Source organism: Andrographis paniculata, unplaced genomic scaffold (genome assembly GCF_009805555.1).
Source record: "Andrographis paniculata isolate CXL003 unplaced genomic scaffold, ASM980555v1 Contig9END, whole genome shotgun sequence".
Taxonomy (NCBI): domain Eukaryota; kingdom Viridiplantae; phylum Streptophyta; class Magnoliopsida; order Lamiales; family Acanthaceae; genus Andrographis; species Andrographis paniculata.
The window spans coordinates 764,103-789,925 of record NW_026137639.1 but is presented as its reverse complement, the minus strand read 5'-3'; the positions used below and the strand labels follow the sequence as shown (position 1 = coordinate 789,925).

At 38.0% G+C, this 25,823-nt stretch overlaps 6 protein-coding genes and 1 pseudogene across 6 annotated transcripts; 3 read left to right on the top strand and 4 right to left on the bottom strand.

Annotated features, from left to right (window-relative positions):
* Positions 1-107: 107 nt before the first annotated feature.
* LOC127244056 (uncharacterized protein At4g17910) lies at positions 108-4,524 on the bottom strand. Its single transcript, XM_051264354.1, has 16 exons — positions 4,422-4,524; positions 4,255-4,318; positions 4,117-4,168; positions 3,888-4,003; positions 3,129-3,202; positions 2,923-2,995; positions 2,745-2,834; positions 2,190-2,263; positions 1,915-2,002; positions 1,681-1,807; positions 1,474-1,578; positions 1,168-1,297; positions 1,036-1,087; positions 834-878; positions 585-683; positions 108-500 (listed from the first exon to the last, which is right to left on the bottom strand). Exons 1-16 carry the CDS (start codon positions 4,466-4,468, stop codon positions 348-350), a joined length of 1,389 nt encoding a protein of 462 aa, XP_051120311.1. The 5' UTR covers positions 4,469-4,524; the 3' UTR covers positions 108-347.
* A 134-nt stretch (positions 4,525-4,658) lies between these two features.
* On the top strand, positions 4,659-9,904 carry LOC127244053 (uncharacterized). The gene is made up of 12 exons (XM_051264351.1): positions 4,659-5,028; positions 5,238-5,305; positions 5,820-5,903; positions 6,043-6,336; positions 6,711-6,850; positions 7,333-7,420; positions 7,938-8,117; positions 8,369-8,530; positions 8,834-9,027; positions 9,178-9,328; positions 9,405-9,570; positions 9,693-9,904. Exons 1-12 carry the CDS (start codon positions 4,659-4,661, stop codon positions 9,746-9,748), a joined length of 1,953 nt encoding a protein of 650 aa, XP_051120308.1. The 3' UTR covers positions 9,749-9,904.
* On the bottom strand, positions 9,784-12,185 carry LOC127244057 (cycloeucalenol cycloisomerase). The gene is made up of 8 exons (XM_051264355.1): positions 11,987-12,185; positions 11,752-11,891; positions 11,048-11,131; positions 10,939-10,980; positions 10,733-10,843; positions 10,437-10,628; positions 10,259-10,356; positions 9,784-10,159 (listed from the first exon to the last, which is right to left on the bottom strand). The coding sequence occupies exons 1-8, from the start codon at positions 11,991-11,993 to the stop codon at positions 9,973-9,975; spliced, it is 861 nt and encodes a 286-aa protein (XP_051120312.1). The 5' UTR covers positions 11,994-12,185; the 3' UTR covers positions 9,784-9,972.
* An 891-nt stretch (positions 12,186-13,076) lies between these two features.
* Positions 13,077-15,737, bottom strand: LOC127244355 (pentatricopeptide repeat-containing protein At2g22410, mitochondrial). Its single transcript, XM_051264844.1, has 2 exons — positions 14,373-15,737; positions 13,077-13,815 (listed from the first exon to the last, which is right to left on the bottom strand). Exons 1-2 carry the CDS (start codon positions 15,720-15,722, stop codon positions 13,105-13,107), a joined length of 2,061 nt encoding a protein of 686 aa, XP_051120801.1. The 5' UTR covers positions 15,723-15,737; the 3' UTR covers positions 13,077-13,104.
* Positions 15,738-15,783: 46 nt separating this feature from the next.
* On the bottom strand, positions 15,784-18,685 carry LOC127244356 (serine/threonine-protein kinase Nek6-like). Its single transcript, XM_051264845.1, has 12 exons — positions 18,117-18,685; positions 17,950-18,016; positions 17,812-17,877; positions 17,650-17,696; positions 17,505-17,550; positions 17,345-17,425; positions 17,200-17,242; positions 17,079-17,128; positions 16,877-17,008; positions 16,728-16,801; positions 16,597-16,648; positions 15,784-16,529 (listed from the first exon to the last, which is right to left on the bottom strand). The coding sequence occupies exons 1-12, from the start codon at positions 18,233-18,235 to the stop codon at positions 15,918-15,920; spliced, it is 1,389 nt and encodes a 462-aa protein (XP_051120802.1). The 5' UTR covers positions 18,236-18,685; the 3' UTR covers positions 15,784-15,917.
* Positions 18,686-18,770: 85 nt separating this feature from the next.
* Positions 18,771-24,238, top strand: LOC127244357 (AUGMIN subunit 7-like; annotated as a pseudogene).
* Positions 24,239-25,102: 864 nt separating this feature from the next.
* On the top strand, positions 25,103-25,813 carry LOC127244359 (zinc finger A20 and AN1 domain-containing stress-associated protein 5-like). Its single transcript, XM_051264846.1, has one exon. It carries the CDS (start codon positions 25,261-25,263, stop codon positions 25,663-25,665), a length of 405 nt encoding a protein of 134 aa, XP_051120803.1. The 5' UTR covers positions 25,103-25,260; the 3' UTR covers positions 25,666-25,813.
* Positions 25,814-25,823: the final 10 nt, after the last annotated feature.

Here is a 25,823-nt window from a genome sequence, read left to right as displayed (position 1 = left end):
CAATCTAACAAAAAAAATTAATTTTGAACGGTTCCATACCATTAGAATGCTAATTGAAAATTTATCATCACCTCATTGTTCCAATCAAGCACATAAAAATACTATAATAATAAATATAAAATTCCATCACTCATTCATTCACCTCCTACAAAACAACTGCAAAAATCTGCAGAAAAAACTACATATTATGTGCCCAATCAAATCATCCTCTTCAGTAGGCCTAATTGAAAGTGTATTAATAGTGAGTAGATATCTATCTATAATACCAAAATATCCATTCATATTCAGCCCCTAAATCCAAAGCTCCAAATATATCTTATCATATATATATATATGACTATGTCCCATTACCAGAACTTCAACCTAATACCAAGAAAACCAGCAAATCCTATACCAAAAATCAAAACAAACGCATATGCAAATAAAATAGCCAGTGCTGAAACCTCGGATACAGATAGCGTATCAACCGACAAGTTCACCAATCCGGTAAGTATGTTTGCCTGCAACAATTAAACACAAAATCACATCACTCTAATGGGGATGGGCAGAGAAGAACCAAAGCTGCAAATTGATCTCATAGGTACCACAAGAAATGATGCCAGCAGATTTCGGTTGAATGCCTCCTCTAGAACAGAGCTTTTACATCCAGATACATAGTCAGACATCATCATAATAGCTAATACCTGACAGATAAGGCAGCATATCTTGTATGAAAAAGTACGGTACAAGACTTTCTTTATTGTTAATTTCCTCCATGCAGTTGTCGTTATTATTGCGACACTACTACGGCTTAACACAGTAGTTGGATCATAAAGCAAAAATGAAACAATTACCTGAAGGGAAACAGCCAATGAGAAAGAAACGTAAGCCAAGTTGCACTGCACAGAAGTAAATTTTGTCATTTAGCGTCTAGTGCATGGGTTGGGGTGGGTGATGATGGGGATGGGGGGTTTAAATGATAATGCCTCAACAGAAGGTGTTCGTGTTTGCAGTGCAATAAGAAATGCATTTAGAGTGGCACAGCATGGTATTCACCATTCGGCGAGATGTTCTTTCGACAAACCAGTCAAGAAGTAAAGTGATTGACCTGTGAGAACACTAAGAAATTTAAATACTCATCCGGCATATGAATAAGAAAATTATAAGAGCAAAACCAGTTTCTCATACCAGAAAAAAAGGCTAAGCGCCCAGGCCCTAGTCCTCGTCCAATTCGTGGTTTTTAGCCTTGCATCAATGTTATCCTCGAAGAAAAGATATCTTCCTATTCTGACTCCAAGAAGATACATACCCCAATACCCTGAAGACAATGAAAAATAACAAATTATGAAACAAAAACTTATAAAATCAATATCTTAGGAAAACAATGTATGATTTAAATTTCACATACTTATCCTGAAATGTGGGGTTGAAAAAAACAACAGTTTCCATTAGTCTTTGAAAAAAAGAAGCTATAATTTACTTGAAAATGTTTACCAAATATGCTAAAAACTCCTTCCTTATTTTGGCTGATGATGTCATTACCCCTTTCCTCCGAGAGGAGGTATCTACTCAATCCAAACAGCAGTAGAGCTTGATACCCTAGTATAACACATGGTTCATCCCACGTTTAATTTTTAAAGCACAAATCACATTAATTATACAGTTTTCAAAGGGTTAATATAAGGAAAGAATGCAGCTTACCAATGAGGATTAATGAACCTAAAACACCGCAGTTACTTGGATGAACATTGATAATTGAAGTGAGAAGAGTCACAGCAGCTAGAGTAAAAAAGAAATTCCAATGGACTCCATATTCCCCAACATGAACCTGTATAGACAATCTACTTATTCTGCTACCGGAAAGTTTGTAAGGGTAGGATACAAACAATAAATGAGAAATATTCGAAATAAGAAAATACTACATGTGGATCGAACCTGATAATTTACACTTGTTGTTGAAATAAGTCGGGCAGTTCCTAAAATGATTAACGGAGCAGTTGAACTCAGAGCATTTCTTATTGACCTGTATAGACATGGACATACAACAAATTAATCAGACATGTAGAAAACACAAGGATAAAAATCATAATTTAGACAAAAATGTAGCAGAAAGTGGAAAATGATAGAAGTATCCATCACTCTTACTAGTGGTATTATTAAATAAGAAACCATATAAATAAAAAAAGACAGAGAAAATGACAAACAGTTACATGTTTGTGATGCCACGAGCCTGCCGTGAAACCAAGGAATTTGCAACTACAAATGACCCGACACCAAGATCCATCTGTCCAGGACAAAAATAAATAAATAAAATATATAAAAAATAGAAGAATAAGAAAGATTGGATCAAGAATTCAATTTAAAACCAAATCATTGCAACCTGGAATAAATATTTTTTATTCTATTGTCTGAGAAAAGATATCTAATGCGTGGTACATATTCAGTGTGTAGAGAGAGAGAATAAAACCAAAACATTTTAAGCAAATTACAGCAATTGTTCCAAATTTTTTGCCAAAATCTTACCTGGGGAAGTTACAACTTCAAAGTACAAAATAATTTGAAACAAACACCAATAACCAGTTTTTATTGGAATTATGAACATACAACATAAAGCTTTCAATTATTTAAATTTGAACTAAAACTGTGTTCACTCAAGTAAGGAGATTTGATTTTATGACAGAAGAAATGAAGTTTCATACGAGAACCTATAAGCGCAAGCGATTAATTAGATAAAGATGTCCAAAATTCAGTGCTCCAGTTCTCACCAAGCTAGTACCATAAGTCTCCGTTTTAGCATATTTTCGGGGAAATATCTTAAAATCAACAGCCAAAATAGAGAAGCACGTCACAAGCATCTGCAATAGATACCATCAACATCAAAGAGATCAACAAACACCAAAATCAAAGATGAAATTGCCGCAAATTGTCCATTTAATAACATACCACAGAAACCCTGTAAGATGAGATGTTTGCCCTAATGGAGTCCATACCACCTTCCTGCAATGAAAATTGGTTTCTGTTGCAGAAGATTAGATTACTTCCAGCTAAATGCCATCTAATAAATTTCCCATTATGCACAACTAGTAATGTCTAAAAACTCTGTCAGACTTCAAATTTCAGATAAATACATAAAGAGCTCACGAGTTTACCCATTAAATGTTTTCAGGAAAAGCAGCAGTAGAATTACTAAGATTGTGCTTCCATAAGTCCATTCTGCCATAACCTGTCATCAGATTAAATATCATCATATCCCAAAGTGTAGAGGATCGTTAAAAAAATTAAAAGCAAGTATAAATTACTTATGAAAAAGAAAGCTAAGATTCTTGTTTTGATATGCTGCTAATTGAAAGAGAAATGTCTCCACTGCTGATTAATGATATACTCGCCTACAGTGTGGACAAAATTAGAAGACTTATCTTGGTGTATATCCCAAACAATTTAAAATTTACTGATAACACATCTGAATTCCCTTGAGGGTTATTAAGTGCTAAAATCTCATACATGAAAACCATTAATATGCATAAACAGTTTATATCATTTCTTCAAATTTAATTAATATTTTAAAACACATACAGAGTCCTCTTGTTCCTCATACAGCAGCAACTTTGCCTATACTACTATTACTTATTTTGACCATCCAGAGTATTTGTTTTTGGAAACTTCAGAACATAACTCATAAGTTTCTCACATGGACTGTAACTCTTGGACAATATGTCAACTTTGGAGCCTTCTTCTGGACGAGGTTAAGTATATAAAATGTTATTTCTTAAGCTACAACCAAAAACTTTCCATCTGCAAGTGCTTGTAACTCAATCATCTGATAGAGATACAGAAGCTACTAAAACAAATTGAGTTGCCAGCAAGAGTGAAAGATTGCGTTTTTTTTTTTTAGGTAAGGAAAAACTTACAGTCATGAATAAAATATAAGGAATAGCAATGAAGAGAAAGTCAACAATCAAAGCCAAAACATAGGCTTGTAGATTCTTCCCAATGCCATTTGCATTGTCGTCCTTCTTTACAGAACCTAATGAAACAAAGAGGGTATAAACAAAACCAGATATTTTGGCATGCATAGGACTAACTTTAGTGTGGATTCTAAGATAGAAATTTTGATAGCGTTCATGGCGGCGTACATACCCGAATTGATTCCATTATTAAATCCGATGCAATGCCTTATAGGAATCAAAATCTGAAAGAGCAGAAGCAAAGTTACAAAAATAACAGGGTAACATAAACAAAACAAGTATATATATATATATGATAATCAATACTCACAGAAAGGTTTGTGATGAGAAAGATAATTTCGAGCTTGGATGAACCAGTTAAGTTGCTCACAAATCTGACACGAATTTTTGATCTCCAATGTGAGACAAAACAAAGAGAGGAAATATAAAATGCAGAAAATGAGGAGTAGAGTAGATATCATATGATGCTGTACTCACAGTTCTTTGAGATGTCTGTTGGGATTGAGGGAGTCCGTCATCTCCATGGGAATCGGAATTGGAATGGCCGAAGCAAGCAGAGCGGAGGGTAAAATAGACCTCGCGTGGGTGCTACGCGCGTATTCGAATTTGTATGAGGGTAAAATCGTAAATTCAAGTACACATCCGTACTGGAACGCAGAGAAGCTGTGGAGGGGAGGATAAACCGTAAACCTTGGGTGGTGGTCTCCTCCATTGATGGCTTCTGTGGATTGTTGGACGTTGGGGCTTTCCACCAACACTTGTTCTTTGCTCTCCCCTCTTCCTAAATCGTTGCCAACTTCAGTTGCCTTCTCACTCTCTTCTCGCTTCCGCCGCCAATTGAGCCTTCGGGGGCCATTTCTTGCTCCTTTGCGAGGGGGCTGTTGTTTCTTCTGCAGCTGCAGCAAAGCGGAAAACGAAGACTTGTTGTTAGCAAGGGAAGCTGGTGAAGAACTTGATGTGGAAGAAGACTGGTTGCCCGAGGACGAGGAGGAAGCGGAGAGTTTTGATGTTCAAGAGTTTGAGCGAGAGGCCAAACAAGCAGTCAAGGAGTTCTCTGATTCATTGTCTCGAGAATTGAGCATTGGTTGGTTTCTGTGTGTTCTTTTGCATTTTTTTTTTTTTTTCTTTAATGGAGAATGTGTTATATGTCATTTGTTTCGAATACGTGAAGTGAGCACACCCTTCGAAGGGGATTGCCATGGATAATTTGTGATTTCTTTCAAGATCTTATGGACTTTTCTGTTCATCACGTCTAAGTATAGTCATCCATATGTAATTAATTGATGGTTTCAGAAGATGAAATATCCAATCAAAGACGAACTCGGGGAAAGCAGAAGAGGCAGATGAGTACCACCAGCAATGTCAGTAAATTTGTTTTCTTTATATAACATTTTCTTCTATTTTAATGTTTTCTACATTTCTTCGGTAGGAGATTCAAAATACATTAAAACTCTTGCACGCCACTCATTGATCACCGATGCACATGCTTTGATTCGTTACTACCTCTATAGAATTAATGTGTTCAAATTCATGGCATTCCTAGGTCAGATAATGTATAAACTTTAAGGTTAAGTTTCTAGGAGCATAACCTCCTTTGCTTTCCACCTATTACTTGATTTACACACTGACATGGCTGATATATCACATTATTATCACTGCAAAAGTGGAAATTTCATGATCTTGACTTGTATCATAGTTTTAAAAAGAAAGTAGGAGATTTAGTTCAATGATATGGAACTAGTGATTGCAGGCATTTTGTATGACCATACATTTTAATAATGCATATAATAATCTTTCAAGTTGTATTCATTTTCATAATTTGTTGTATTTTGGTGTGTTGGTAATTTACTTGTCTATGTGCTTATTCATCCACAGATTCCTGATCATCTTCTTCCGAGGGTTGCTATAGTTGGGAGGCCAAATGTTGGTAAATCAGCACTTTTTAATCGTCTTGTTGGGGTATGCATCAGAGCCTCTGGTACAATTGTCTTTACTTACCTGAAACTTAAATATTCTCTTTCTGGTAAATTATTTCAGTGTTATTTATTATTTTTCTTTGAGAGTAGATATTCACTTAGTTGACTTGCCTATTTTCTAGGGAAACAAAGCCATTGTGGTTGATGAACCAGGTGTTACTAGGGATCGGCTATATGGTAGATCATATTGGGGAGATCATGAATTTATGATAATTGATACTGGGGGTGTACTCACAGTTTCAAAGTCCCAGGATGATGTTATGGAAGAACTAGCCATATCAACAACCATTGGCATGGAAGGGATTCCACTTGCTTCCAGGGAGGCTGCTGTTGCAAGAATGCCTTCCATGGTTGAGCGGCAAGCTATTGTTGCTGTGGAAGAGGCATCTGTCATCATTTTTCTTGTCGATGGTCAGGTATGATTTTTTATGGTGGTGATGTATTTATCTCATTTACATTTTTTCTGTCATATGTTAGTATACGGGTGGATCTTAAGGTACACACTTATCCTGAAATTTCTGTTGTGGTTATTGATTTCCGTGACATTTTTCATTGTTGGAATAGTGAAGTGAAAAACCTTCTCTAATTTTTTTTGTTTTTAAAAAAGAAAGAAGAAGAAGAGAGGGAGAGAATAAAATCTAATATCAGGATATCCTTTTGAAAGAGTTTCGAAACAAAAAGGACTTCACTTTTTATATTCTTACTATGTGTTATCCTTTTTATGATTTATTGGTTTGCTGGGGCATAAGTATTGTTCATTGGGGAAGAATCTATAACAAGGAGTTAACAGGCAGGTCTAATTGCGGCAGACATTGAAATAGGGGATTGGCTACGCAAGAACTATTCACACAAATGCATTATTCTTGCTGTCAACAAATGTGAATCACCTCGTAAAGGGATTATGCAAGCATCCGAATTCTGGGCTTTAGGGTGAGCAGTGACTAGTCAATTTTATGTGTGTGATCTTGATTATTTTTGTCATGCTTGGGTTTTTTAGTCATACAGATCTTTCAATTAAATTGGAGTCTTCCAAACAATATTTGAATAAACAAAGAAAAGGAAGGACCATGATGACATCAATGTCTAGGTTTTAACATTTGAAGTATAAAAATTCCAGTGATGTCAATGAATATATTTTGTTCACTCATTACATCTTTCACATGGTTCTCAACATCCCTGAAAGAAGAGACAGTAAACTAGGGTGGGATGACATCAACTTCTAGAATGCTTTATCAAAGGTCCATGATCTTGTTGAAGATATATATACATCTGTTATTGCTTCTTGTGTTACATTTGGTGTTATAGTATCTATAGAATTTAAGTTGGTTCAGCTTGACTATATACACATACTATTTTTTACTATTTTCATCGTAAGCGGAATTTAATATGTAATTTCTTGTGTGACCTATTAGGTTCACACCGCTCCCTATATCCGCTATATCTGGAAGTGGAACTGGGGAGCTTCTTAACTTGGTCTGCTCTCAATTGAAGAAAATCGAGGTGATTTTCTTTACATATTGAAAGTGATGCACGCCACTCTACTTTTTCTGAGTTTAGAAAATTTTGATCCAAATGATTTTCTATGTAAGCTAAGGTGTGCTCAACTCTGCCTGTTATGCAATGTCACTGTGCTTTCGAAAGTTTTTCTGATGTCTTTGTTTCTTGCCAATGATCTTAACCTAAAAATTGTTCTTAGTTTTCAGCTTTCATATGTGAAGTCTTGTTACTGAGTATCACGAAACATGATGTATGGTTCTTGCTCACATGTTCATTGTATTTAAATAAATGTCTAGAAAGCCAGCTCCTAATCCAATACTACCTGCTGTCTATGTCAGCTTGCATCTACTCTCCAATTATATGCTTAAATCATACTTTTTCCAAGATAAAAATTGTCTTATAGTATGACACATCGGTGCAGAAATACATTCTATTTTAAATGGGAATAAAATCTAGATACCTATTTTTAGATGCCAGGTTATAGAATCAACTTGAAATTTTTATTTTATTGATTACTCAGGAAACAGCAAATTTTGAAATTGAAGAATATGTTCCGACTCTGGCCATAGTAGGCCGACCAAATGTGGGCAAAAGCAGTATTTTGAATGCCCTGGTTGGGGAGGATAGGACAGTTGTCAGCCCAATCAGTGGAACCACTCGTGACGCCATTGATATGGAGTTCACAGGTTCGGATGGTCAGGTTAGTCCAATTCTTCAGTGAGGTCGTCTTCTTGCTACCTCTCAGTAAGTATGATATTTGTTATGCGTTTATTTTCAGTCTTGATTCAATTACCAAGAGAATTCCATTTATCCCTTTCTCATTCGACCTATGCCATCTTGTTTTCCCTTCATGCTATGGCAGAACTCTTGGAAATTGTCAGAATCGAAAATGTTTAATTCTCCCTTTAATAACTATGTAGTATTAAATTGTATGATTATCTTGTTTTGCAGAAATTCCGCCTCATAGATACAGCTGGTATCAGAAAAAAGGCTGCTATAGCTTCGTCAGGTAGCACCACAGAAGCTCTGTCTGTGAATCGAGCATTTCGTGCCATTCGCCGTTCTGATGTTGTTGCCCTTGTCATTGAAGCTCTGGCATGTATAACAGAGCAAGTACTGCCCACATTTTACCATTTCTTTTTCAGTTATCCGACATTTGGCTTGCTATTTGTTCGTATGTTTGGTATGTTTTAGCTTTTGGATTTTAAGTAGCTACGGGAGTAGAAAGGGGGTGGAGCGCCATATCACTCTACAAAATCAGTCTCCACATCTTCTGCTTTTTCAAGTATTGTTTGCGAAAATAGCTTTCAGATCTACTAGGCTTATCTGTCATCTCAAATTTTCACTCTTATTTTTGAACTTGTGTTCTTTGGAAGTTGTTAACTTTTCTTCTCCATCGTCTTCCTTACTTCCTAGGATTTCAAGATTGCTGAAAGAATAGAAAAGGAAGGCAAGGGGTGCCTAATTGTCGTCAACAAATGGGACACCATACCCAACAAGAATCAGCAAACAGCTACATACTACGAGGAAGATGTTCGAAACAAGCTCCGAATTCTTAACTGGGCACCCATTGTGTACTCAACTGCAATACAAGGGCAAAGCGTTGAAAAGTGAGTTTTTTCTTAACTGGTAGCCTGATCAAACTACAAGGTCTCTTACTAACTTTTGCAAGCTGTGTAGTTTATTCGTCGTCCTTGAATCCCAGCACAGTCAATCCTTAAAATTTACCAATTTTTACCTTTTCGCTCTTTAATACATAGGATTGTTGTGGCTGCGTCTATGGTTGCAAAGGAGCGATCTAGGAGGTTATCAACAGCGATATTGAATCAAGTGATACGAGAGGCTGTTGCATTCAAGTCACCTCCGCGGACTAGAGGCGGCAAAAGGGGCCGTGTTTACTACTGTACTCAGGTGCGTAAGCTAGGCGAGGATAATGTAAGCCATTAGTACCTCAAGGGACATTGATTTCTTCTAATACTCTTTGCAGGCAGCTATTAGGCCACCCACATTCGTCTTCTTTGTGAATGATTCAAAACTCTTCCCTGAAACATACCGGCGATACATGGAGAAGCAATTGAGAACAAATGCCGGCTTTGTTGGCACACCTATTCGACTTCTATGGCGCAGCAGAAGAAAATCTGAAAAAGATGATGGTAAGTTTAAAGGCATCATCGGTTGGTTATGTTTTTGCTGTAGCTGATTACAAATGCTGCCATGGATAGTAAAAGCCGATGCTTTATCATTTAATGTGCGCTGCTGTTTCGTTCTTTTCCAGGCAGGGATTCTTCCGCCAGGACATTAGTCGACCGGAAGTTGGCAGCAACAGCTTAAATGCACAAAACATAGAATCCATACAGAGGCGCAACTTCGTCAGGGATCGGCTTTGTTGTGTGGATTGTAATAAGGACCTATACAATATTTCGAAAACTTTGGCAACGTTAACCTCGTACGTACATAAAAGGATTGAATCACTCATCAACAAAGGTACCATGAGATGTTCCAGAAACTAAAGAAAATGTAAAAGAGTAGAGTTCTTGAGCAGGACAGAGAGGGATCTAAGCAGCATTTCCAGGGAACCAGGGCAGCCCTGATTGAGTGTGTTGTTTGGGATCCAGAACCGGCACAATCGGGCCAAGAAAGATGCGCCACAAGTCGAGTATGATGGTCACGAGCATTGCAGCACCTAAAGCATCAATCGCCACTCTCGGTAAGTCCCACTTGTCGTCTGCCTTCTCATCGATCCTGAGCCGCATAGCAAAACAAACAACTACCATCGGGATCTACCAGGTAATGTGTCTCTCTCTATATATATATGCATTCACATAAGAGACAGATGGTTACCTCAAGAACATCGGGAAGCTGACAAAGAAGTAGATCGCATAAAACAAGGAGCCAACTTTGTACATGGAATCCCGATCGACAAATGTGTAATAAGGAAACTGCACTCAAACAAAGCATACAACCGATTCCTTGTGGTGAGAACATCGAACAAACGCAATTCAATATTAAGTTTGCTTACATTAGAAATGGCTACGGTCTCCAAATATGCTACGAAATACGACAGAGCTAGAATCCAGGCGGCTTTGAAGAGCCACTGTGTCCTCTCCGGCAAGTGAGCGATGGAATGCTGGAGCCTACGGAGCGTCATATTTGACGAGACATGGTAGAACAAGAAGCATACATGGGTGAGAAGGAAAGTCGTGTGTGGTACCTACAAAAAGCCGTGTTACGGTTGTGAGAGGGAAAAAAAGTATTTGATACGACGGTAGTGTCAAAAGTTTCAAAAGTATCTGAACGGAGAAATCTTTAGCTTACATTATTCATCTTCCACGACGGGAATGTGTACGAAGCACCCAAAACTGTAAAGAAATAGTGAGTCCAAAAGTAGTTCCCGACGTAGCTGAAAAGTATGATCCACAGATTAGCCTGGCAGAGCAACAGTTTTCGAGTTACAGCAGGGTAGGCTATCAAAGATGCGCGATAATTATTGACAGACAATGACAAGAACGGCGAATACTGACTTTCACCCAATAACGATCCTTCCAATGTAATGTTCGATCTGCCTGAAAACAAGAGCACTGTTACACAAGTGTCTGACAATACAGAAATGATAATTGATCTTCAGCTTACCTCCCCGACCAGAATCATAGGAATAAGAAAAGCAGGAAGCGCCGATAGGAGTCCCAAGAATAGGTATTCCCACTCGGTGAATTTCTGACATGAGTCGACATACGTCAGTGCAGTTTTTCACCAAATGTTGCAATATCAGAACGACTAAAACACCGCGGAAATATACCAATCTTGAGACATAGTGTAGTACATTGCGCGCATAAAGTTCCCGAGTTTCATATCAACAAATCGAGACTGTATTACATAAATAGTGCTAGACTATTGTTCGATAAATCACTCGGACTAGCAAGTTCTTCGATGGCGCTAACAGATATGTGACAATGGTTTCTTTAGTTAAACAAATACATTGCACAACATATTATTATCAACATTGCATTGGCAATTAAACTAAGCTCAATTATGATGTATATTACCAAATGGTATAATCTCAACAGCCATCAAGTTCTGGAAACTTCCCAAGTCTGACAGACAACAAAAATTTTACCCAAAATTGCAGGATAACATGCTCAAATCCTTCTACGAAAAATTGGATCAGATCAGATAGAACATTTGCAGAATTGCAGTTCACCATCCACAGCAAATGAAGCAATGCTCGATACAACAGGTAATTATACAATTATCCTAATAATTCCCCCAAAAAATCAAAGTAAACTATACATATACATATACATATACATCATATATGTATGTATATATTTAGTTACCTCATAGAGTTTGTAGGGAACAACAATGCCAAGGCAAAGGGTGAGCCAAAATGGTGTATAGAGAAGAAAAAATATTTCGCCCCATCTTTTGCTAGGATTTTCGGCCAACCATCGATTTGAGGTTGAGCTATCTACAGTACCTGCAGATTGAATGAATCCACACAGCACTCGGATTAGAACAACAGAAACTATAAGTCTTAATAGACTCCGATTCGGAAATTACACAAAATCCTACCTCCCATAATTCTGCAATTCCGAGGGCGGGTATAATGAGATCTGTACTGCACTGATTTAAGTACCGAGATTCGATCTTGATAGTTTCAATTGGAAATTTTAAATGAAGAAACTGAGAGATGAGAATGCAAGAGGACTAAAAAATTACGAGATCAAGGGGAGAGTGAAGAGTGTGGACGTAATTAAGAGAGAGAAGGAGAAAGAGAGGAGATTATAGTATATTAGTTTAAATTAGATTAGAGTGAAATTATTAGGGTTTATAATTAATTAATTAATTAATAGATTATGCTCTACGAGGCACGCGCTGTTCCTGCGGACATTCTCACCTCCTCCAAATTTGCATAAAAATTAACAAAAAGAATAATAATAAAAGTAATATTTTTTTTAATGAAAAAATAATAATAAAAGGTACTTTTTTACTCTTATCAGTCAATTTTATTTTTGTTTTATTTTAATTATTGCTTATTAAATTTATTTTATTATTAATTTTGATAAATTAAAGATAAAAAATTAATATATAATTATTTTTACGGTTTCAATTATTACTTCTATTTTACTTACTGTAGAATATAATTACTAAATCATTAAATAATTATCGTATAATATAAATAATTATAAATTAAAATTAAGACAACTAATTAGTTTAATTAAAATTAAAAAAATATAAAATTAAAAAGTTTAAAATAAGATTAAAGTGTATAATCGTTTAAAAAAAAAGTGACGTGGTAGGTGAGACGGACAGAAACGACAACGGCAACTTAGACATGGTACGTAGGACGAAGGAGTATATAATAACAATAATCAATTAATTTAATTAAAATTAAAAAATAATAAAATAAATGTATAGGACAAAAATAGAAAAATACACACAAGTAAGACGAAAAGAGATTATTACCTTTTATTTAATATTCCATTTATAATTACTAAAAAAATCATAATAATAATTTGATGATCTAAAAATATATATTATTTTACAAATTTTTTTAAATTTTATTATTTAAACTATTTTGGGTTAGACAAAAAGTATATTTCTTTAATAAAATTTTCTCAAATTGGACTATGTATTTTTAAAAACAAAATTTTTCTTCTCTCTCGTAAAATATATTATAAAATACAGTACTAAAATACAAAATCTAAATCTTTCCAAACCAAACCCAAAGAGACAGAACCCATTTGTCCCGAAAGGCTAAGCAAACATTGGTAGATCTCCCGACGCCGCCGATGCGACTCATCCTTCACAACAAACTCGAACACTTTTCCGTCGACCTCGATCGCGCTACATCCAGGCGTTTTCTCGACCCCCCTCATCTTCATCGTCTTCCTCACCTCGTCTGCCTTCTCCCCCATATTCGCCTCCCGGTACATGCTCGCCAGCACTACGTATATCGCGCTATCCCCCGGATCGAGCTCCATAAGCTTTGCCGCCGCCGTCTCCCCGATCTCGATGTTTTTGTGCATCCGGCACGCGAAAAACATGGCCCCCCATATTACCGCGTCCGCCTCCATCGGCATGCTTTCGATCGTCGCCATCGCCTCCTTCAATAGCCCGGCCCGGCCCAGAAGGTCGACCATGCACGAATAGTGCTTCGCCTGCGGACGAATCCCGAACCCGGAGACCATTTCGGAGAATATCTCTTGCCCCCGCTCGACTAACCCTCCGTGGCAGCATGCCGAGAGTACTCCGAGAAACGTTATCGCGTCCGGGGCGAGGCCCGCGTCGATCATGTCGGAGAAGAGCGATAACGCGTCCTGCGCGACCCCGTGCAGCGCCAGCCCGCCGATTATCGCGGTGTACGCGTGCGTGTTCTTTCCCGGGATGTCGCGGAACACCTGTCGAATTAAACGATTTAGATGTACGGCTTTTCATGCTCGATCGATCGATCATCTAACAATCAGAGCTGTTAAACGAACTGAGCCGTTCGTGAACTTGGCTTGGTTCAGTTCGGTTAAAGCTCGTTTGTGAACGTTAACGAGCCAAGCCGAACAACATAAACAGACTCGTTTGATTAACAAACTAGCAGTTCGTCAAAATAATATATTTATTATAAATATTATATATATAATTATAATTTATAAATACATAAAATATCAATTTAAAATAATTAAATTCAAATTTCCTTTTTAATTTATATATAAATTTTAAAAAGTGAGATAAATAAGCTCGAACGAACTTAATCGAACATAATCGAATCGAATAGGAACTCGGACTCCAACAATAAATATTCTTAACGAGTCGAGCTCGAAAGCTTAACGAACGAACATGAGCTTTGTTCATGAACGTTAACAAACAAACGAACACGAGCCTTGTTCGCGAACGTTAACGAACAAATATGAACACTTAAAATTTTGTTCGATTCGGCTCGTTAACAGCTCTACGGTAACAATACCTGCAATGCTTTCTTTATGTTCCCGCATTTCGCGTACATATCGACTAGCGCCGTTCCGAGAACAACGTTCAACGAGAGTGCGTGCTTTTCGATATAGCCGTGAATCCAAACTCCAGCATCGAGTGCGCCCAGCTGCGCGCATGCAGATAAGCAGCAAACCATTGTCACCTCGTCCGGCTCGACTCCCGTTGCCTGCATTTCATGGAACAATCGCAACGCTTGTTTCCCACGCTGCGCTTTAATGTAACCGCTCAACAACGCGTTCCAAGGAACAATGTCCTTCTCCGGCATCGCATCGAATACCTTCCTAGCGAAATCCAAATACCCGAATTTCGCATACCCGACGACCATCGTCGTCCAGCTCACCACCGTCTTCTCTTCCATCCCGTCAAACAATGCCCTCGCCGAATCAAGATCGCCGCATTTGGCATACATGTCAACAAGAGCATTACCTAATCGAACAGTTATGTTCATCCCTTTAGCTCCGGCGAACTGGTGGAGTTCGCGGCCGAGCTCCAAATTTTCCAGCTGCGCACAAGCTGCGACTGCAGCGATCATCGTAACCTCGTCGGGATCGAGCTCCATTCGCCTGTATATTCTCAGAGCTTCCTCCCCTCTCCCACTCCTAACGTAGCCATTGATCAAAGAATTCCAAGAAACTAAGTCTCTCACAGGACTTTCGTCGAACACCTTATGCGCAGCCTCGAGCTCTCCACAGCAAACCAGGAAATGAATCAAAGCATTCCTCACGAACACATCACTATCGTAGCACATTTTCAATACATTCCCCAGAATCGCAAACCCTAAATCAAAGACCTCCAAATTCGCGCAGGCTTTGAACAGCAACGGATAAGTATAACGATCAGGCCTCAGACCAAAACCACCGCCGGCGCCGGCGCCGGCAGCCAACATTTGTTTGTACATAACAAACACATGCGATGGAGCGGGGCTATCAGCGACGGCTCTAATCACTACATTCCACGAAAACGCATTCGGATTCTCCATCGCGAACAACAATCTCTTCGCGTAATTAAGATCCGCCGCCGGAGAGAGCGCACAGAAGGCTACCAATCTGCTGTAGGCCAGCCCGTCGGAAGCCAGTCCGGTGACCGTCATTTGCGACTGGATTTGCTTGAGATGGAAGAGGGATTTGCATTTGGTCTCCAGAATTGAGAGCGTGGGATTCGAAGTCACAAATATATGCGTAGTATTCCATTCCGTTGCTGCGCCGTCGCAAATTCTCTTCGGCCGTTTTCTCCTTTGTGGCAACGCAGAGAGAGTGTGGCGCGATCGGAAAGGATTTGAAAATGGCTTGCGAATACGACGTCGTTGCGACAAGAGAGACAGCATCAGACCAGCAGCAATCAGAAAAAAGGCTAAATTTGAAGTCTTGGAAACTAAATAGAAAGAATTGAAGAAAACTATGATCAATGGATAATGGCTACGTCAAGAACTTCCATTTGAGTCATCACAGGAACATATCACAGGATCAAATGGTAAGAATTTGATCACAAGAAGTGCCACTGTTTGTTAATCTAAGCTAAGCTAAGCTAATTCTTGATTACATCTTTGAATGTTCATCAGGCCTTTTGTCAGCCAGATTGCAGTTTCTCTAGAAGAGACAGATTCATCTCCGAATGGCTTCAGCACGCCCTCGAGTTCCTCGAGCCTCTCGTGCTTGAGAAGCTGCGCGCAGAGCTCGAGCAACGACTCCATCGCCTGCGCCTTTTCTTCGACTACATGTTCGCTTTTGATGAGATCATTCGGCAGGAAAGGGGTCGGCATTCTTGCCAGGTTCAGTTTGGGAGAATTTTCGTCGCCATTACATGCTGCCGCGTTAAGGTTCTGGTTTTCGTCCCTGGATTGCATTTCTTGTTCCGACAATGATCCAAGGCTTACGTTACTCTTGCTTTCATCCGGCGAAAGGGAATCTGTTCCTGAATCCATAGGCAGATGTTTTTTTGATGGAATCTTGTCCTCTTTCGTGGCGTCGTCTGATTTCTTGATCATCTGCATTTTCTTGTTCAGCTTGCTGTCCCTGTTCGACGGCCTGGACTTTGACTCGGCTTCAGACTTCACTGGGAGGAAGACCGGCGACAAATTGCTGTACCGAGCGAGATATGGCTGCAAATGTGGATGCCTCAAGAGCTCTGCAGCCTAAACAAGTTTTAAGACATCATCAGATGAGTTTGGTTCTTCATTTTTGGCATTCAGTTTAACTCACCGTCGGGCGATGCTCCGGGCTTTTCCTAAGCATGCTTTTGATGAGTCTCTTCCTACAACATCGAAGATCTCGCTTACTTCTTGCAATTACGAAGATAGACAAAATGCGTAAGGAGAAGGGCCGCGACTCACAGGGACGAAGAATACAATGTTGGAAGAGGCGAAATGGTTGATCGATTTATTTTGCTGACGAGGCCATCGATGTCCTGTTTGATCGAAATTCTTACAGCTCTCGATAACTATGTTAACTTGTGACAAGCATCGTCTAGACTAGAGCTTACCGATGCCCGAAAAGGAGGTAAATGAGCGGCAATTTCGAACATACAGCAGCCTAAAGACCAAATGTCCGATTTGTATCCATATGGGATGTCTGCTAAGATCTCCGGACACATGTAGTTTGGTGTTCCCACGAGCTAAAAACGAAAACTTTGTCAGAATATCATCAGTCGTCGCATTGAAGCAGAAACAAACGAACAATAGTACCGATGAAGCAAGGTCGCCTTTGTCGAGCAGCTTCGCTAGCCCAAAATCTCCTACAAGTTTTTATCGTGTAAGAAAGACCGCATAAGCACATCATAGTAGGCGAGGCTTTCGAGTTTCTTACCGAGCCTGATGTCGTTGTCTCTTGTAAGGAAAATGTTTGAGCACTGAAGCCAAATCGGTTAAGACAACATATGTATAAAAACACGGCTGCCATGCCCGAGGATTAAGATCGAATTGGTTACGAAAAGAAACACAAAAAAACACACCTTGAGGTCGCGGTGAAGGACACGATTCGAGTGCAGGTAATCCAAAGCCAAAAGCAACTGAGTCAGCCATCTGCAGATCGTCTATAAACAGAACAAAACCATGTCCGGAAATATCAGTCATGTCTCGAGCTTCAGAAATGCTTTGTTTCGTGGTTCTTACCTCTTCGGAGAAATGCACTCCTCGAGCCTTTCTGATCAGCTCCGCCCTTAGGAAACAGTCGACAATTTCATCAAGCGTGAATTCAGATAGGTTTAAAAAAAGGTGTAATCAATCAAAACAAGCTTGCTGCCTGCCGGAAACTTACATGTCTCCGCCTTTGCAGTAGCTCGTAACGATGCAGACAAAGGAGTCCTAATTCACAATCCCAATCAGGCAGGGATCATCATCATACATAAGAGGTAGCAATAATCGAAGATTCTCAGACAATGTCATCTGTTTTCGAAACTTAGTATATAATATAATATACCTTTTCGACCCAGGCATCCTTGTACCGAATGATGTAAGGATTGCTAAGCTTTGCCATGAGTAGCATCTGAGAGAATTGGTAAAAAGATTAGGTGGTTCTTCCTTAATCATCAAATTGAAAAAGAGAGATGGTGACGACCTCTTGATGTGCAGTTTGCTTGAATTTTTCAGTTTGCTTCGCCAGAGGAATCTTCTTCAGCACATACCTATGAACAAAAAACATTCTTACAGTATCAGAATCACAATCAACACTACAAATATAAATATATACATATATATATATATGAAGATATACATATATATGACCTCTTGTTCTCAGTCTTGTGAAGAACAAGAAAAGTGGCTCCAAAAGCTCCTCTTCCAATCTGCTCCACCACTTGGTACTCTTCCATGGTTGATTTTCTTTTGCTGTTTTCCGTCTCCATATAGCTTAAACATATATAAATAGATACATGTATGTATTTATGTGTATATATATGTATAGGTTTTCTGTTATCTTCTCAGCTTTATCTTCCTTGGTGTCTGTAACTCACTGCAGATTGCAATGGCAGTAGCAGCAACCATAAAAGCTGAATTTATATGCAGTCTGAATCAGACAATTTGGCATTATGAGATCACAGAGAAAGTCAAGAATTGGCCATTTAATTCAAGAATCATGAAACGGCCATGACAGGAGCTGAGCATTCAATGCAGAAGAAGAAAACTAAACCTAAAAATTAAAATAAACAAATCCAAATATTCCCCTGGCAAATAGTGGACATACCAGCGAAGAAGAACCAAGAAAAATTTGTACTGTGAGGATTTTTAATTGAATTAAAAGGGAGGGAAGATTTGATGGAAAAGTAAAGTACTAAACAAGGGAAACCTAATTTGAATGAAAAGGCAAAGGTTTGCTTGTCTCTACAGATACATATACATATACATATACACATCACAAATACGTGTAATTATGCTCCCACTCTGTGGTTGGTGTGTGTCATTTTCATCTTCAATACTGAAACCAACCTGTACTCTTTTTTTATTTCGAATTTCTTTCTTTGTCAAGATCATGTTTTATTGGAGCATTCCAGTGCCATTCCTGCAATATCTTGAAATTAAAAGAGCCAAACCAAATCTTGGAGTAATTAATTCTGATCTGAACACTGTTATTAGTCTAATTTTGGTGGGTTCGTAATCATAGCTGTACGTGGAAAAGATTGATGGCGGCATTTGGCTGGACCAGGGTTTTGGATTCTTACGTTTTTCCTACATTCAAATTTTTTTTGTGTGGGAAAGGAACAGTGAAGATGACGAATCAGAGAATTGTCCGAATTGCCATTGCTGATCCCGGGCGGAAGTAGAACGAAGGCGAAGGGTAAAATCGGTAAAGTAGAAATAGTAGTGACTAGGTGAGTTTATGAAAGGAGTTTTGTTACAGAAGAGAACAGTGATTATCGTTATCAATCAAAGAAACGATTCTGGTCTCGTGGATTCAACGCCAGTGGAAATCATTTGCTTTGCAGAGTGCATCGTTCGATTCCAGCATTGTCGATAAACTCGGCAGTTTTTGGTGGGAAAACGTGTGAATTCCATGGTAAGTTTCTTCGGTTTGTTTATTGTTGTAGGGGTGAATTTGGGGTGTTGATTACTGGATGCATGCGTGTGTGTACTTTTGGTTCCTATTGTATGTTTATGCGTGTTTAATATTTCAGTTGTTGATTTAGGGTTTTAATTTTCGTTCGACTGTTGCGCATTATTTTTATTTCGATTTTGGATCTTGATCTTCCCCTTTTTCCATATGCGGTTTCGTTTTGCAGGTTAAATTATTTGGACTGAAATCCATTTGTTTACCATTGTAGCAGAGCATTTGGATTCTGAATGGCGGTTAAGGTTTTTTAATGTCTGAATTCATTGTTGGCCATCTGCTGGTTTTAGATTTTTTGTAAGTCATTAATGCTTTAATGCTTCTTAATCTCATGAACTGTGGAATTGCTATCTCATAAATGTTGGATCTATGTAGTGATTTAGTGTGTTTTGAATTATTTCGAATTGTAATAAATAAATTTCGATTCTACATTCATTGGAGGATTGAATTCAGTTGAAGTATGGCATCGAAGCAAATGGAACTGGTTCAGAAAAAAAATGCCCCGCCGGCATGGAACGCCATGCCCTTCTTGAATGGCTCTTCTTCAAGTTCGGGGCATTGCTCTCTGGAATTTATGTTGTGCTGCAATTTTATAGAGAGTTTTTGTTTATGGCTTATTGTTGTCTGGTTATGCAGATTATTGGGTGATAAGTCTCCATTCTCGGAGCAGAATCTTCAAGGGGATACTGTGGATCGAGATGAAGAAACCTCAAGGATACAATGTAGGATCCGAACATGTGCCCCTTATTAAAGTACGCGTGATTTAGATCAGAATAAAACGGGTATTCTGGGGTTTTAACCATATATGTTGAAAATCAGCTTATTTGATACTAGTTCAAAACTGTTATTGAAATCCTTCAGTTCACCGTGTGCTGTTGTTCTTATTGAAAAAAAAAAATGTCTGAATTCTGTGTAATTGGCCTTACTTTGATACTGTATAACTTTGTAGATTTGGCAGAGATTGCAAAGTTTTTGGGTATTGCAACTACTATTGATACCGAAGCCATCCAAGTGAGTTCGTGTTACGTGAATTATGTAAATGCATACACATATAACACTGATTTGTTTTGTTTGATATCTAGGCTTTCTTAGGTGGTCAGTATCTTGCATTTGAGCATGAATAGGAAAAATCCAATTAGAAACCATATTCTACGACAAAAAACTCCTTTATTCTAGTGACAAAAAAATCCGTAATAGCTTGGTAGGACTGTGATGGTAATAAATATTAACTTTACCATTTTTCCCAACCCAGGCAATAAGTCATTGTTTCTTTTATTGTAGGGTCAAGGGAGTTATGAAGATCGTACTGAAATGCTCTGTCTAATTGTAGATCTTGTGGAGGCAAGCATTTATGCTGATAATCCTCAGTGGAGGTGTATATGTATTTCAATTATGTTGATATAGGGTATATTTCAATTATGTTGATATAGGGTATCTTCAATTTCTTTATTGTGTCCTTGTGATTAACTATGTGACTAATATTACTCAATTTTACCTTTTCTAGTGTTGATGAACAGGTGGCAAAAGACATATAGTTTAATTGATGCCATTGCTGAAAAACAAGCTCAAATTTTTTCTGAAGAATGCAAATTGTTTCCTGCTGATGTGCAGATCCATTTGATATATCCGTTGTAAGATATAATTCTTGTTTAGATTCTTTTCTTGATTCATAAGAAATAGTACTAGTTTGAGATTTGTTTTTAAAAGAATATTCAACTCATTCCCGAAGAATGATGCTGCATGAATACTTTTTAAAAATCTTTACAACTAAGTTTGCTCTAATTGTCTTGCAAGAATGAGTTCATTGCTTGCTGCCTCTGTCCTTTTCTGTTCTTTAGCAGCACTGATTTCAACTATTTAACTTTTATGTTCCACAATGCTTGCAAAATTGGATCGTTAAGAATTCTCTCACGAACCTATACTAAAATAGAGGAGAATGTTTTTGATCTTCAAAAGTCGCAGATGTGAAAGACACTAGTATAAATTCAGGCTTTATAGACGGTTTTCCGCTAGTGAAGTCATTTCTCATTTGGTTTTTTGTGTAATAAGATTTTGCACTACGAAGTATGATTCTGGACATGGTGATAAGTTTGTTATTCAACAAGTTATATGCTATGGTTCTTTTTTTCCGTATGAAACTTATGTGTGCACAGACAGTACGTGGGTAGAAGATATTTATGACTGATAAAATGCAAGAGAAATCCCATTACCTTTGATGCTGGCTATGATATACAACTATGACATTTCAGTTAAATTATTTGAATTTGTTGTTGTTTCTGGGACTGTTTGATTTGCATATTGCCGCAGGTTTTCCCTTTAGCAATTCAAACAAGTTAAAATGCTTTTTATATTTATCATTGTTCTCAAGGGCTTTGATTCATATTCCTATGATTGCTCCTTGGACAAAATGGCCTGAGTTGCCAGCTATATGCAATAATTGTAATGCTTTGTGATGTGCTTTATGTATGTGTTTCGAGGATAAACTTCAAGAAGAAGGTTTTGTGCTTGGCTGATTTAATGATTTTTTTTCTTTTATCAATTGAATTTCATTTGTAGGCCAGATATATCTGATTTGAAGAAACAACTTTCAGATTAATCAAACAGACTTTTGAACCTTCAAGGGATGGTTGAATGTTGATGATCTAGCATTGAAGGTTCTTGTCAAGCTTACATTTGTGGCCCTATTTGTCTAGCATAAAATTGATTAATTATTCTTAGAGATGCTGATGTCATAAACTGCATTTGATTGTTATTATGATTGATTTTTGTAGCACCCTTATAACCCTGACGAAGATTATGTCGAGGTTGAAGCAAAATTACGTGCACATCTGGAATCTTTTCTCGAAACTGCAAAATCTTTTAATACAATATATACCATGGTTTGTTTTCATTTAATTTTCCCCATATTGCATTGTGTGGTTCTGCTGATTGCCTAAGTCCTGATTTCAAGACAGATTACTATTATTGACCTTAGCTCTTGTGCCTATTACTCACATGGCTTCTATGATGTTTTTATCCATTTTTTTGTTAAGGGTTTGTCTCAAACGATCAAATCATAATATTGCAAGATCCACACGGGTAACTTTATTTTTGTAGTATGTAAGTGTCGCTTCTTAATATTAAGATATGCCCTACGCCCGTGGACACACATGATGGAGGTTCCTCAACTCCATGGATTTGGACCAGCTGCAAAACGATTATTGGTGGCACATAAGATGCTTTTGAAGGTACTTCAGTATTTGTTTTTTAATGTTGTCTAAATAAGTAGGCTATTCGGTGTAGAGAATGTAGTTTTGCTCAAAATGAAGATTTACGAATTTTGGTACCCACTGTTTATGTATTCTCTTGTGAGGTAGGACTCAACTTGCTGGAGCTATTGTCTTACCTTAAACTTAAATTTTCTTTTCTTGTATTTGTAAATTTCCTTTTCGATGTTGGCCATTTGTTCATTTTACCATCTCCGACTTGGAAAAACTCTTAATAGTTTTTTTATATATACGCTCGCCTTTTCTTTAATTTTTCATTTCATTTGTGTCTTGAATGTTCAAAGTTGTCATATTGTGGCTACGATGTATTTGAAGAAGAATGAAACTTTTTGCACTTACTCATTTTTTTTGTAAGTGTCGATTTGGTTGAATACTCGGACAAGAGTCCATGATGAGTGCACAAATCCATCCATCCATCACGATGAAACATATAACGATGCCTTTTTGCAGAAGGATGGTAAACTATTTATTTGTCTATAATCTCTTGCGACAGTTTCTAGGAAATTTGAAGAATCTTCGGGATTCCCATGCCAGCAGTAGCAGTGGGGTCTTCTGAAGCAGTCGGAGGCGAGCCTTCTTCAGTGATGAGAATAATTTCAATGTGTGAGAATGCAGTGACATTCTTGAATCGGGATCTTGGAATTCTTTCTGCATCTATTGCTCGGGAGCAGGGAGCAGGGACAGGGACAGTGGGGGAGATATATCCATGTGTGGCTCAATGCTGAAGGTAAGTTCAAGTTACCATTACCACTACACTATCAGTCTTGTCGAAATTTTTAATAAGTTTGGAAAAAAGTTTGGTTTGAATTTAATATTAAAATAATGTTTAGATGGAATATTACGTGAACACAGAGATCAAATAGTAAAAAATTGGAGTTTTGGGGCTAAAGAAACACACCCGTATTGACTCTTTGTTGTAGTTGTAACTTGTAATGGATGGCAAGTGATAAAATAGTCTACCTTTGCGCACACGCTTTTGGAACTTTTGTCATTATTCATCGATAACAACTTTTTCGACAACATATATCAAATACTTGTTCTCTTTTATGAAATATCTGATCTTTTTACTACTATTATAAATTTATTTCAAACCTACATTAGGGTGTGTTTGTTTGGGGGTTTGGATTTTGGATTGGGATTTGAATAGTAAAAATTTTGAATTTGAATAGTTATATGATGTGATATAAATAGGGTTTGATGTGATGTTTTGAATGTAAAATTGATTTTTAGTATAATATAAAAAATGAAAAATAGGTATTTGATTTGATGTTTTTGGGGGGAAAAAATTGGATGAATAGTGGAAATCCTCCAAAATCCTTCAAACAAACACACCCTTAAGTCTATGTCTAAACTTATATTTCAATTGTTGCTTGGATTAGTTGTATTATATCGTAGCTGTGGATTAGTGTACTGGCAGGCAGTAATATTGTTAGTAATATCATCCTATTAATTGTTTAGCTGTGATTGTTATTTTTCGAGTGCACTATAACGGTGGGTTTGTTTGGAGGATTTTCTCCGAAATTTATTATTCATTAAATTTTTTCACCCAAAAATCTTTAAATCAAATATTTATTTTTATTTATTATATTATACTAAAAATCAATTTTACATTTAAAATATCACATCTAATATCTATTATATCACATAAATATACAACTATTCCAATTTAAATTTTTTACAATTTAAATTTCAACTCAAAATTCAAATTTCCAAACAAACACAGCTATGTAACCTTTCAGCAGACAGAGAATGATCTAACAGGTTTGGTGAGCAGAGCGCTGGGCTTGTGAACTTTGCTCTCTATCTTCTTGTCTTGTGTTGTAGAAATTGGCAGAGAAAATATATTCTGTTTTCACATTGTAGTATGCAATTTATATAAGACTTCTTCCTAACTCGAAGACAAACTATTAACTATTAGTAGTTGAAGAGTACAACAATTCAATTTATAGTAATATATTATATTTAATACTAGTATTTTTTTCGCTTAAAAAAAAACAAATAACACGCAAAATGCTTTGTCTAAAGATTTTCCAAATATATGTATATATTTTTTTAAGAAAAAAATGTTGATCTAGTGAGTCAGTAAAAGACAAAAGCAACCTCACCTTTATCTCTGCCCATGCGAAACCACGTCGGTCAGGGCGGCTGATATCCAAAGCCGCATTTAAATAAAGGTAGCCCCGGGACCGGAGTCCAGATAAATCTACGCCGTTGATCATGATCCCAAAGATGAGAGGCGCAGATCTGTCCAGGATCATAATAGAGTGAATAGAGCTCTAGCTAGCTGTATGCAATTTGCAATGTACGTAGTCAGAGGGGCATTTCGGTCATTACACGAACCAGCAACTCCTGGTGCCCATACCCCCCTCGTCACACACACACACACACACACTATTCATTTCATTCTCCCCCACCCCAACCCACCCCACGCTTTGAAAAATCCATCCACCAATCCATTTATAATATTATTATACAAACAACAAAATCAATCCCTCGGATTCCTTTTTTCCTCAGATTTCTCAATTCTCCCATCCCTCAAACCAAATCTAAACTATTGCATATGGCGCAGAAGCGAGAGATCGAAGAAACCGAACTCAAGTTTCCAGACAACATACCGGTCTGCGCACCGATTCCGGCCTCCAGGTCGCCGGACATCTCAGATCGAGGCGCGTGCGACCGCAGGAATTGCTCCTCCGCCGCTTCTCCTACAAAAAGCGATCCTGCGCCGCCTGGGGGAGGCGAAGGTCTGAGGAAGCGACCGCGAGAGGCGACGCGGTGCTCCGGCTCCGGCTGCAGGAAGCGGATCGGCTTGATCGGTTTCCGGTGCAGATGCGGAGACGTTTTCTGCTCCGAGCACAGATACTCGGATCGCCACGACTGTAGCTTCGATTACAAGGCGGCCGGTCGGGAGGCGATCGCCAGAGAGAATCCGGTGGTTAGGGCGGCGAAACTCCTAAAAGTATGAAGGAAGGAAGGAAGGAAGACGACGCCATTTGGGGGCGAGACTTATCTTCGCTGTGTAAATCAGATTGAAGCATAGGGCTATTACTGTCATTTCACGCTGTAACAATAACATATGATATGAGTGCAATTTTTTCACAGTTCTACAACAATACTTCCAAT